Source organism: Nerophis ophidion, linkage group LG15, assembly GCF_033978795.1.
Source record: "Nerophis ophidion isolate RoL-2023_Sa linkage group LG15, RoL_Noph_v1.0, whole genome shotgun sequence".
NCBI lineage: Eukaryota > Metazoa > Chordata > Actinopteri > Syngnathiformes > Syngnathidae > Nerophis > Nerophis ophidion.
Window position 1 is genome coordinate 42,682,861 of NC_084625.1, and position 13,402 is coordinate 42,696,262.

At 39.0% G+C, this 13,402-nt stretch overlaps 1 protein-coding gene across 3 annotated transcripts in view; it reads left to right on the forward strand.

Annotated features, from left to right (window-relative positions):
• LOC133569667 (E3 ubiquitin-protein ligase HECW1) overlaps positions 1-13,402 on the forward strand; it is a 158,071-nt gene that overhangs the window by 103,082 nt on the left and 41,587 nt on the right. For all 3 annotated transcript variants that reach the window (XM_061922177.1, XM_061922176.1, XM_061922178.1), the window contains 6 exons: positions 1,605-1,711; positions 3,288-3,473; positions 8,144-8,278; positions 10,893-11,007; positions 13,072-13,168; positions 13,263-13,346. In XM_061922177.1, the coding sequence (XP_061778161.1) occupies positions 1,605-1,711; positions 3,288-3,473; positions 8,144-8,278; positions 10,893-11,007; positions 13,072-13,168; positions 13,263-13,346 (724 nt within the window). The remainder of the gene's footprint in view (positions 1-1,604; positions 1,712-3,287; positions 3,474-8,143; positions 8,279-10,892; positions 11,008-13,071; positions 13,169-13,262; positions 13,347-13,402) is intronic.

Here is a 13,402-nt window from a genome sequence, read left to right on the forward strand (position 1 = left end):
TTCTGACATAATATTGTGAAAGTCCAGTCCATAGTGGCTCTAACACAGGGGTCACCAACGCGATGCCCGCGGGCACCAGGTAGCCCGTAAGGACCAGATGAGTAGCCCGCTGGCCTGTTCTAAAAATAGCTCAAATAGCAGCACTTACCAGTGAGCCGCCTCTATTTTTTTTTTTTTTTTATTTATTTACTAGCAAGCTGGTCTCGCTTTGCTCGACATATTTAATTCTAAGAGGGACAAAACTCAAATAGAATTTGAAAATCCAAGAAAATATTTTAAAGACTTGGTCTTCACTTGTTTAAATAAATTCATTTATTCTTTTTACTTTGCTTCTTATAACTTTCAGAAAGACAATTTTAGAGAAAAAATACAACCTTAAAAATTATTTTAGGATTTGTATACACATACCGTACCTTTTTAACCTTTTAAATTCCTTCTTCTTCTTTCCTGACAATTTAAATCAATGTTCAAGTATTTTTTTTATTGTAAAAAATAATAATTACATTTTAATTTATTCTTCATTTTAGCTTCTGTTTTTTTGACAAAGAATATTTGTGAAATATGTCTTCAAACTTATTATGATTAAAATTAAAAATATATATATATTCCGGCAAATCTAGAAAATCTTTAGAATCAAATTTAAATCTTATTTCAAAGTCTTGTGAATTTCTTTTAAAAAATAATTTCTGGAAAATCTAGAAGAAATAATGATTTGTCTTCTTTAGAAATATAGCTTGGTCCAATTTGTTATATATTCTAACAAAGTGCAGATTGGATTTTAACCTATTTAAAACATGTCATCAAAATTATAAAATTAATCTTAATCAGGAAAAATTACCAATGATGTTCCATAAATTATTTTTTTAATTTTTCAAAAATAATCGAATTAGCTAGTTATTCTCTTCATTTTTTTCGGTTAAATTTTGAATTTTAAAGAGTCGAAATTGAAGATATACTATGTTTCAAAATGTAATTTTCATTTTTTTCCTGTTTTCTCCTCTTTTAAACCCTTCAATTAAGTGTTTTTTCTCATCATTTAAATGTACGGCGGAATGACAGACAGAAATACCCATTTTTATATATATATACATATATATATATATATATATATATTAAAGGTAAATTGAGCAAATTGGCTATTTCTGGCAATTTATTTAAGTGTGTATCAAACTGGTAGCCCTTCGCATTAATCAGTACCCAAGAAGTAGCTCTTGGTTTCAAAAAGGTTGGTGACCCCTGATCTAACATAATAGTGAGAGTCCAGTCCAAGCTACAATATCGGGGAACTGTGGCAGACAACTTTATAGACGATTTTGTGTCAATCCAACTGAAACACAGACGTTGGTTCACAACACATGTTTATACACAAGCAACAAAACAAGTGGCTAACTGTTAATACAACTTGAGTGAGAAGTCATACTAACTATAATACTAGAAATGTTGTGAGACTATAAATAGTTCTTGACCATATATAGCACAGTATCAGTGTATCCTTACCTTTCTGTGTTTGTTGTCTATACTGTATGGAGCTTGCACTATACTTGCATCAAACGTCATGATATCTGATCCATTTACTAAATGACTTATTGTTGATTATCCGCCAGGCCCGGCATCACCTGTCAGTCACCAGAAGATCAGCCAGCTTCTCCAATCTCCTGCTGTCAAGTTTATTACACATCCAGAATTCTTCACTATGTTGCACAGTAACTATGTGAGTTCTACACACATTTGAGTTGTATGAAGTACACAAACATTAAGACAAGTTTGAACTGAAAACAGACAAAAAGCTAGCCCCTTGTGTCATCTGCCTTTGGACGAAAAGCCCTGTGACCAAAAACGGGAGAAGCAGTAGAAAATGATTTCTTAAAGGCCTACTGAAACCCACTACTACCCACCACGCAGTCTGATAGTTTATATATCAATGATGAAATATTAACATTGCAACACATGTCAATACGGCCTTTTTAGTTTACTAAATTGCAATTTTAAATTTCCCAGGAGTTTCGTCTTGAAAACGTCATGTAATGATGACGTGTACGCAAGACGTCACGGGTTTTTAGGAAATATGAGCGCTGCACACACACACAGCTAAAAGTCGTCTGCTTTAACGGCATAATTACACAGTATTTTGGAGATCTGTGTTGCTGAATCTTTTGCAATTTGTTCAATTAATATTGGAGAAGTCAAAGTAGAAAGATGGAGTTGGGAAGCTTTAGCCTTTAGCCACACAAACACAAGGTGCTTCCTTGCTTAAAATTCCTGGAGGTGAAACTTTAAAAGGGATCAGAGCGCGGTCAAGCGAACATGAATCACGACGACCAGCAGGTTTCGGTGAGAAAATTGTGGTAAAAAGTTGCTTCTTACCGGAGATCAGCTCAGCTTGTGCCGTCCATAGCTGCCGTCGACTACCCTGAGACACTGGCGTCCAGACACCCGTGGAGACACACCTCCGACTATCAGGTACTGTTAAACTCACTAAAACACTAGCAACACAATAGAAAGATAAGGGATTTCCCAGAATTATCCTAGTAAATGTGTCTAAAAACATCTGAATCCGTCCCAATGCAATCGCGTTTTTTTTTTTTTACTTGTTTTTCTTTTTTTGCTTGTTTTTTTTAGTCCGTCACTATCAATATCCTCAAACACGAATCTTTTATCCTCGCTCAAATTAATGGGGAAATTGTCGTTTTCTCGGTCCGAATAGCACTTTTTGTTGGAGGCACCCATTAAAAACTATGTGAGTATGTGAGGAGCCCCCACACTTGTGACGTCATCGTCTGCGACTTCCGGTAAAGGCAGGGCTTTTTTGTCAGGACCAAAAGTTGCGAACTTTATCGTGGCTGTTCTCTACTAAATCCTTTCAGCAAAAATATGGCAATATCGCAAAATGATCAAGTATGACACATAGAATGGACCTGCTATCCCCATTTAAATAAGAAAATCTTATTTCAGTAGGCCTTTAAAACTTGTACCCTTGTTCCCCGTCGCCAATATTAACACTACTTCCTGCTTGTCTTAGTCTGTTCAAATATAACATACGTAAATGTATACAAGATGAGGTATTTCCAAACAGGAGACTTTAACAACCGAACAAGGTCTCCAGGATTTACTGGTCGGCCGTCATTGTTTGTCATGCCAAAGAGCACCGAGTGTAAGGTGACAGAAGAATAATGCTTTGTCACTTTATACACTCCTTTGCAACACAACCATTCTATTGTTACTAATCAGTTACATTGTTTCCTCCTGTTGTTTTGTGTACAGTACTTCTTACACCTGGTCTTTTTCAGTCAGCTTACCGGATGTTCACCAGCAGCACCTGTGTGAAACACATGATTCTCAAGGTGCGCCGGGACGCTAAGAATTTTGAGCGCTACCAACATAACCGGGACCTTGTGGTCTTCCTCAACAAGTTTGCAGACACGCAACTGGAGTTGCCACGAGGCTGGGAGATCAAGACTGACCCGCAGGGCAAGGTAGATTACCTGAACCTCTTAAGCGTCTAGTTTATAGTTCTTAAAAATGAAATGGTAAAAATATATATACTGTATTTGGGCTGGGCGATATGGCCTTTTACTAATATCTCAATATTTTTAGGCCATGTCACGATATATATTTCGATATTTTGCCTTAGCCTTGAATGAACACTTGATGCATATAATCACAGCAGTATGATGATTCTATGTGTCTACATTAAAACATTCTTGTTCATACTGCATTAATATATGCTCATTTTAAACTTTCATGCAGAGAGGGAAATCACAACTAAGTCAATTGACCAAAACTGTATTCATTAAAAAGTTATTAAAGGGGAACATTATCACCAGACCTATGTAAGCGTCAATATCTACCTTGATATTGCAGAAAAAAGACCATATATTTTTTTAACCGATTTCCGAACTCTAAATGGGTGAATTTTGGCGAATTAAACGCCTGACTATTTATCGCTCTCGGCGCGATGACGTCAAAACGTGACGTCACCTAGGTAGTCAACGCCATTTTCTCCACCACATTACATGCAGCAAGTCAAATCAGCTCTGTTATTTTCTGTTTTTTCGACTGTTTTCCGGTACCTTGGAGACATCATGCCTCGTTGGTGTGTTGTCGGAGGGTGTAACAACACGATCAGGGACGGATTCAAGTTGATTTACGTAGAATGTGCATCGATTAGCACGGCATGCTAATCGATGCTAGTACGCTATTTAGGCTAGCTGTATATACATATTGCATCGTTATGCCTCATTTGTAGCTATATTTGCATCCAGCCTTTCCCTCCATCCACATTTAATGCCAAACAAACACTTACCAATCGTCAAATTTAAGTTGCTCCAGTGTCAAGAGATGCGAAAGTCCCTCTTTTGGTCCGCACATTTTACCGGCGATGCTACGACAGACATGGCACAGAGATGAATGGATATCCTGCGACACTCAAAGCAGATGCATTTCCAACGATAAAGTCAAAGAAATCACAAAGGTGAGTTTTGTTGATGTTATTGACTTATGTGCTAATCAGACAAATTTGGTCGCGGCATGACTGCCAGCTAATCGATGCTAACATGCTATTTAGGCTAGTTGTATTTACATCCAACGTTTCCCTCCACCCACATTTAATGCCAAACAAACACTTACCAATCGATGGATTTAAGTAGATCCAGTGTTACAAGATGCGAAACTTCCAATCGTTTGGTCTGCGCATTTTACCGGCGATGCTAAGGCAAACATGGCCGAATAGCGTCAATAGCTATTCGCTCAATAGCTTAAGTTTCTTCTTCAATTTCGTTTTCGCTATCTGCCTCAATACTCCAACCATCCGTTTCAATACATGCGTAATCTGTTGAATTGCTTAAGCCGCTGAAATCCGAGTCTGAATCCGAGCTAATGTCGCTATATCTTGCTGTGGTATCCGCCATGTTGTTTGTATTGGAATCACTGGATGACGTCACAGGAAAATGGACAGTGGCTTTGCAGATAGCGAAAATCAAGCACTTTAAAGCCTTTTTTCGGGATATTCCGGGACGGGTAGAATTTTGAAAAAAAACTTCGAAAAATAAAATAAGCCACTGGGAATTGATTTTTATTGGTTTAACCCTTCTGAAATTGTGATAATGTTCCTCTTTAAGTAGAGGCACAAACATTACTTTCATTTCCAAATCAGAAAGTGCAAGATTGTCAGAGACATTTTAAAACAAACTATTAGTGCACTTTTGTGCATGATGTCACTTAGATGACATATCTAAACAACACTAAATTAAAGTGCACTTTTTGTACAGAACGCCATTGCAATAGTTTAAAACAAATAAAGTGCACTTTTGTGCATGATGTCACACAAGATATTTTAATAACTGTCAAATAAAAATGATCTGCATAATAGGAAATCAAATCATGTATGTACTTCACTATGTGGTAGGTTCCTGCGGACGTTATCTCCTTCTGTTGTTGACTATTTTTTTCAAACCGTGTTGATCTGGAAATAGTTGCTTCGGCATTTTGTTGGTGTGGCACCGAACGGAAATGTTGACATGCAGAGTTTTAAGCACTCCTTATTCTCTATCGTTTGACTTTTCGAATGATGCTACATTAGCAGTGGTGGTACTTTTTGTCGCAACGCTTTTGCCGCATAATTGTTCAAAATCTTCCCGCTTGAAGCCAAACCCCATGCTGTTTTTCTTGGGAATTAATTTTTCCTTCATTTGTTACCAGATTCGCACCTTCTCTCTCTCCTATTACCACCCGCATTGCACCATTAGCATCACAGCTCACGTTACCATGTCGCTACCTGTCTTTTCCGCGGGAGTGTGTGACGTTGCACACGTGACGTATGTAAGAAGGTGCGCTTGTTTTAAGTTTCTGTGAGAAGGAAAGACAAGAAAGAGTGGGAAACGCATGCAGTGTAATGCCCGCAGCTAAAAGCAACTGCGTGAGAACGTACACTCGAATATCACGTTATAGTCATTTTCTATATCGCACGGAGACAAACCCGCGCTATATCGAGTACATCGATAAGCCTTATACTGTGTATACACCCACGGTACATGAGTTTTCTGTTTTTCAAAATGCATCGTTAAAGGTCTCTTATCATAGCAAAAAACATAGCCAAAACATTAATCATTTAATTTCACACAACATACAGATTATTAAAGTTATGAAAATATCTATGAAATAAAGAATACGTTAACAGAAAGCAGAAGAGTTACAACAAGATTTCTAGTACCGGTAATTGCTTCATAACATCATGATAAGATGTTCACTGTATTGGTTTCTAGAACACGTGAACTGTTCGGAGTAGCTAAAAATTGGCTTTCAAGCTGGGTGAAGTTTACCCGATGTTTTCCATACATTTCCATATCTGGTGCTACTTGCTACTCATAACCTAAATGAATTAGTTTTTCTACTAACTACACAAGTTGCTAGTAGACACTTTATGCAATACAGCTTGTTACAACTCTGTACAGCAGTTGTTGGTATGCGTCGGAACTTCGCTTCTTACCGCGCCTCATGCGTACCCGGTAGAGATGCGCGGATAGGCAATTATATCGTCCGCATCACCAAAGTCGTCATCCACCCGCCGTCCACCCGAACCAACATTTTATCAGGACCGGACCCGCCCGCCAACCGCCCGCTGAAATACATCAGAGGTTGTCCGCCTTTACCACTCACAGAGCTATTTAAACCTGTTTCACAGAGTAATGATGACAATTGGAGCCGCTAACGTTCCCGCGACTATCCAATAGCGTTAATCCTGGTTAAAAGAATATGGGTGTGCTGTGAAGCCATTGCCTTGGACACCTTCAACAACATGTAGGAACCGATTGTTGGTCCGGCAACATGTTGTGTGCAGCTTCCGCAATTACACGTTCAAGATTGAAAGGCATACTGGGTGATACAGAGTACACCGATGGTTGTGATATAAACAACTTTAACACTTACTAATATGCGCCATGCTGTGAAGCCACACCCAACAAGATTGACAAACACATTTCGGGAGAACATCCTCACAGTAACACAACATAAACGCAACACAACAAATACCCATAATCCTTTGTATCCGTGACACTTCCTGAACATATTTTACACCCCCGCACCCCCAACTCCGCCCACCTTACCGACGCACAAGGGGATGGTGGGGGGTGGCGGGGTTTGCTGCTAGCGGGGTGTATAAAATAGTCAGGAAGTGTCATGAATACAAAGGATTATGGGTATTTGTTGTGTTGCGTTTATGTTCTGTTACTGTGAGGATGTTCCCCCGAAATGTGTTTGTTGTTCTTAATTGGTGTGGCTTCACAGCGTGGCGCATATTACAAAGAGTGTTACAATTGTTTATATCACAACCATTAGTGTACTCTGTATCACCCAGTATGCCTTGCAGTCGTGTGCGTGTTGCCGTGGAAGCCACACACAACATGATGCTGGACTGACAAGCAGGTCGTACATGTTGTGGTAGGCGAAAAAGCCAATGGCTTCATAAAACGCCCTAATACTTATTATCTAGGTGACTACCGGCAGAAATTCAGGAGAATAATAGCGTCTCTTATTGTCTTCTTCGCTTTATGACACGGGTCTTAAATGGCTCTTTGAATGGCAAAGGATACCGATCACAGAACCATGCATATCAAATATTTCCGGATGGTTCAACCGCCACCCGCCCGAATCTAATTAAAATCTATTTTTTCGTCATGTCAACCGCCCGACCCGCGGTTTATCCGCGGACTCCGCGGATGAGACCGCAAACCGCGCATCTCTAGTACCCGTACTACCAGAGAGTAAGAAAACTGAGAAAGTTGGACCAATGTTGTCGCCTTAAGGACTTTGTTGCTATACCGTACATGGAATCAAACACCTAGATAGTGTTTTTTTTAAAAAGGTGACTACATTTTTGGAGAATCTGACATGAAAGCATTGGTTTTGCTGAGCTTTGAGCTGACGTTCATCACGCTATGTAGATGGGAAACTGTGGATTTACTGTAAACAATTAACAACATCACCACTTATGCCTGAAGCCACGGTACTTCAGTCAAAAGTAGTTACCTTTGCAGGTTGATTAATGTTGAGACATTGAAGAGTGGGTTGTATGCTGATTTCAAGATGTACCAATGCAAATCTATTTCGGAGAACTTAGCTGTAGATTCTATTTTGTTCTGTTTCCCAGTCTTTCTTCGTGGACCACAACAGTCGAGCCACAACCTTCATCGACCCTCGAATCCCTCTTCAAAATGGCCGACTGCCTGGCCACCTCGCCCACAGACAACACCTGCAGAGACTACGCAGCTACAGTGCTGGGGAGGTAAGCCTAAACATCCATCTTTCGGGTTCGCGGGGGGCGCTGGAGCCTATCTCAGCTGCATTCAGGCGGAAGGCCGCGTACACCCTGGACAAGTCGCCACCTCATCACAGGGCCAACACATATAGACAGACAACATTCAGACTCACATTCACACACTAGGGCCAATTTAGTGTTGCCATTCAACCTATCCCCAGGTGCATGTCTTTGGAGGTGGGAGGAAGCCGGAGTACCCGGGGGGAACATGCAAACTCCACACAAAAAGATCCCGAGCCTGGGATTAAAGTCAGGACTACTCAGGACCTTCGTATTGTGAGGCAGACACACTAACCCCCGTCCCACTGTGCTACCCTAAGCCTAAACAATATGATTCATATGAATATGATATGCATTTAAAGTCTTTATTAGCCCTCCAAAACACTTACTGTATAATGCTATTTGCACTTAAAACACTTTATGAATTAAAAAAAGGTCATTTTAACTTAAATAATTGTTCAAATTAAAAATACTCAATGGTACTTAAAAATCCGCGGTGCACTAAGACCGTAGCAAATGTATCGCGAAATGGCGATGAAATACTATTACCGATATTAGGGCTGCGAATCTTTGGGTGTCCCACGATTCGATTCAATATCGATTCTTAGGGCTGCGATTAGATTATATATCGATTTTTTTTCAATTCAACGTGATTCTCTATTCAAAAACGATATTTTTCCGATTCAAAACGATTCTGTATTCATTCAATACATAGAATTTCAGCAGGATCTACCCCAGTCTGCAGGCATGCAAGCAGAGTAGTATATTTTTGTAAAAAACTTTTATAATTGTAAAGGACAATGTTTTATCAACTGATTTTAATAATGTAAATTTGTTTTAACTATTAAACAAACCAAAAATATGACTTATTTTATCTTTGTGAAAACATTGGACACAGTTTGTTGTCAAGCTTATGAGATGCGATGCAAGTGTAAGCCACTGTGACACTTGTTCTTTTTTTTTGTTTTTATAAATGTCTAATGATAATGTCAATGAGGGATTTTTAATCACTGCTATGATGAAATTATAACTAATATTGATACTGTAGTTGATAATATTCATTTTTGTTTCTTTACTTTTGGTTTGTTCTGTGTCTGTCACACCTATGGATCATGTTTTGTTTTGGTCATGTTCAGTTTGGTTTTTTGGACATTTGGTTCTGTCTTTTCACTTCCTGGTTTGTTTTTGTTATCATAGCTACTCATTAGTTTCCCCTAGTCACGGCCCGATCATCAGCCTCTCACACCTGTTTCCAGTTACCACGGCCACTATTTATGTCGCTTGCTTTCTGTTTATCGTTCTGGGATTTTTGCATTCTGCCTCATGCCTTTATGCCTTCACGCACCCTCGATTACCTTGCTATCCATGCCCCTTGTACCTGTCACAGTAAGTGTTTTTGTGTTAGTTATTCATAATTCTGCGACAGTGCAAGTTTAAGTTTATTTCATTGTCTTTCATGCCATCAAGCAGTTGTTTTGTTTTCCTGTTTGTATTTTTGTAGCCAAGTTTTGTACCTCTTTGTCAGCGCCCTTAGTTTGTTTATTTTTGTATTTAGTATTCCTAATAACCAACCATGTACTCACAGTCACGTCTGGCTCGTCCCGTATTCTCCTTGCATCGAAGAAGCAAAAATAATCCATGTCCGGGTGTGACAGTGTCGTTTTTGTGCCTCCTCTCAATTGCTGTGTTTATTGCAGTTCTGAGTGTTGCTGGGTCAGGTTTGGTTAGGAATTAGATTGCATTGTTATGGTATTTGCTGTTTATTGTTTTGTTGGATTGATTTAAAAAAAAATTAATAAATAAAAATCCCCCCCAAAAAATATCGATTTTTAAAAAAATGACAATCGATTCTGTATAGCACAAGGTGAGAATCACGATTTGTATTCGAATAGATTTTTTCCCACACCCCTAACTATTATACTTTTTTTATTTGGATTTTTTTTTCTATTGTATTCATTGGAAAATTAGTTTCTCGCAATTTAAAATTGTTGTTGTTGAATTTTTAAAAAATCATTATTTTGATCTCTTACTGTACCCCACATGAGTTTATTATTGAGATACATACATGGATGGGTACCTTTCATATATAAATGACTGCAGTGTTACCAATTGTTGGTACTTTTGTTTGTGTTAATATGGTCATAGATTAATTTCGTCCATCCATTTTCTACCGCTTATTCCCTTTGGGGTTGCAGGGGGCGCTGGTGCCTATCTCAGCTACAATCGGGTGGAAGGCGGTGTACACCCTGGACAAGTCGCCACCTTATCGCAGGGCCAACACAGATAGACAGACAACATTCACACACTAGGGCCAATTTAGTGTTGCCTATCAACTTATCCCCAGGTGCATGTCTTTGGAAGTGGGAGGAAAGACCCCGAGCCTGGGATTGAACCCAGGACCTTGTTACATTGTTTAATGCATCCAGCGGGGCATCACAACAAAATTAGGCACAATAATGTGTTAATTCCACGACTGTGTATATCGGTATCGGTTTACATCGGAATTGGTAATTAATGACTGTAAAGCTTTTGATATTGCTATCATAGTAAAATAGTTGAAATAGCTTGTGTTTCTTCCCAGGCCTCAGATGTTTCTCGGAGTCGTGGAGCCTCTTTGATGGGCAGACCTGCAAACAGCCTGGTCGCTGCCATACGGAGCCAGCATCATGCTGACCCACAACAACCCACTACTGCTTGTAAGCACTGCAACAACTCTACATGCTGTGTTTGAATTCCTGCTTTCGTCTAATAGCGTTGTGGACCTGGGTACGCACATCCCAAGTCCACAACATTCAATAGCATTTTTATTAGTAATGGTATTGAAGTTTAAAGCTGGGGTACCTAAGTTATATTCTATACCTAAAAAATATATATATTTTTTAGCAACATACAGTATATGGTAAGAGCAATAATTTCTGAAAAAATGTATGTCTGTATGCTGTCTCTGCCTTATAATTAAGTATTTTAGTAAATAAGATCCCGGAAGACAAAATCATTTGTCGTCATACCTTTATGCACCGGATTATAGGGCGCATAAAGGGGTCAGATTTTTTCTTTTTTTTCTAAATATAAAACACTTCCTTGTGGTCTACATAACATGTAATGGTGGTTCTTTGGTCAAAATGTTGCTTAGGTTATGTTATACAGATCATCTTCAAGCTGCTTTCTGACAATCGCTTCAGGATGCGCTGTTTTGTGGGCAGTCTTATTTACATGGCTCACCTTCGGCAGCGTCTTTTTTCTGTCATCTTTGTTGTAGCGGTGTAGCGTGCAAGGACGGGAGTGGAAGAAGTGTCAAAAAATGGAACTAACTGTTTTAATGACATTCAGACTTTACTTAAATCAATAACGGCGCATCATCTCCTTATCCGTGGCTCACGAGTGCATGGCGTAGTGGGTAGAGCGGCCGTGCCAGAAACCTGAGGGTTGCCGGTTCGCTTCCCACCTATTGACATCCAAATCGCTGCCGTTGTGTCCTTGGCCCCCGGTGCCGCTCACACTGGTGAATGATTGATGAATGAATGATTGGTAGTGGTTGTAGACGCAAACTGGCAGCCACGCTTCCGTCAGTCTACCCCAGGGCAGCTGTGGCTACAGATGTAGCTTACCACCACCAGGTGTGAATGAATGATGGGTTCCCACTTCTCTGTGAGCGCTTTGAGTATCTAACAATAGAAAAGCGTGATATAAATCTAATCCATTATTATCATTATTATTAATAACAACACCAGAAATGTGTCCCGTGATAAACCGTCCGATTGGAACTCTCTAATAATTAAAGTTTCTTGGGTGAATAATGTAAAGTCACTACACTGGTATGTCTTAGCACTTTCATGGCGAGTTTACTGACAGATCTAAGTAAGAACTTTACTGTACTTTAAATTGGAAATGGCAACAGTGGAGGATGAATGTTCCATAACAAGAAGATAGAGAAAAATAAGAAGCTTATTGACTACGTTGTCGCCACATACTACTATGGCGGATGCGCGCAAATGTTCAGGACTTTTGCAGAAAACAAATACAGATCAGCAGGTACCAGAAGGTAAGAAAAGTTACTTTCGCATAATATTGCGAAACAAAACGCCAAATAATGTCTTACCGTATACACTCATTAAAATAATACTTGTATGTTGAAGCACAGTACAGTCCATCAAGTAATGCAGCTTCATAGCTTACCAAAGTTGTACTAAAACATTTTGATAGATTTTTGAGCGTCGTGTGTAATGTTCTATATTTTCAATGGAACAATTTTGGTGTTGTTTACTTGAGTCTTATTGCACTCGACATGTATCTCTTATGTGTGAATGCCATCTACTGGTCACACTTATCATTACACCATGTACCAAATAAATAGCTTCAAGGTCGGTAAGCACAACCAAAATTATTCTGTACATTATAAGGCGCACTGTCGAGTTTTGAGAAAATTAAAGGATTTTAAGGACAAGTAGGGTAATCATCAGTTAATGCATTAAATTTCACAGCCCTGAAATAAAAATGTGCATTAAGCAAATGAAATGTCTAGTCCCAAGTTGATATCATTAAAAAACTAAAAATGATTTTGTAATGTAACAAAATTCCATCTATCTGCGACAAAATATTTTTCAAATCTATGAACAAATTCACACAAAGAATCTTTAAATTCCTAATCGTTGGACAGCCATAATAAAAATATAACAGAGTATCAGAGGAATTGAAGAGTCGACAGGTCACTTTGTTGTATTGGTTGGTGTGAGTGTTTACTCGGTTTTCCTTTTCCCTAGCTTACAACGACAAGATTGTGGCGTTCCTCCGTCAACCAAACATATTTGACATGTTACAAGAGCGGCAACCCAACTTGAACAGAAACCACGCGCTCAGGTGGGTGTTGTTGTCGTCTTATCCTTTTAAGTTTTTGGTTAACATGACAAATTTAAAACGGTTGTTGCCCTGAAAACAATATTTTCAATTTTAGGGAGAAAATCCACTATATCCGGTCTGAAGGTACCCAGGGCGTTGAGAAACTGTCGTGTGACGCAGACCTAGTCATCCTGTTAAGGTAAAGTATATTTGCTTCCATGTCAGGAAAACTTAAAGCACTTTTACATCATTGCT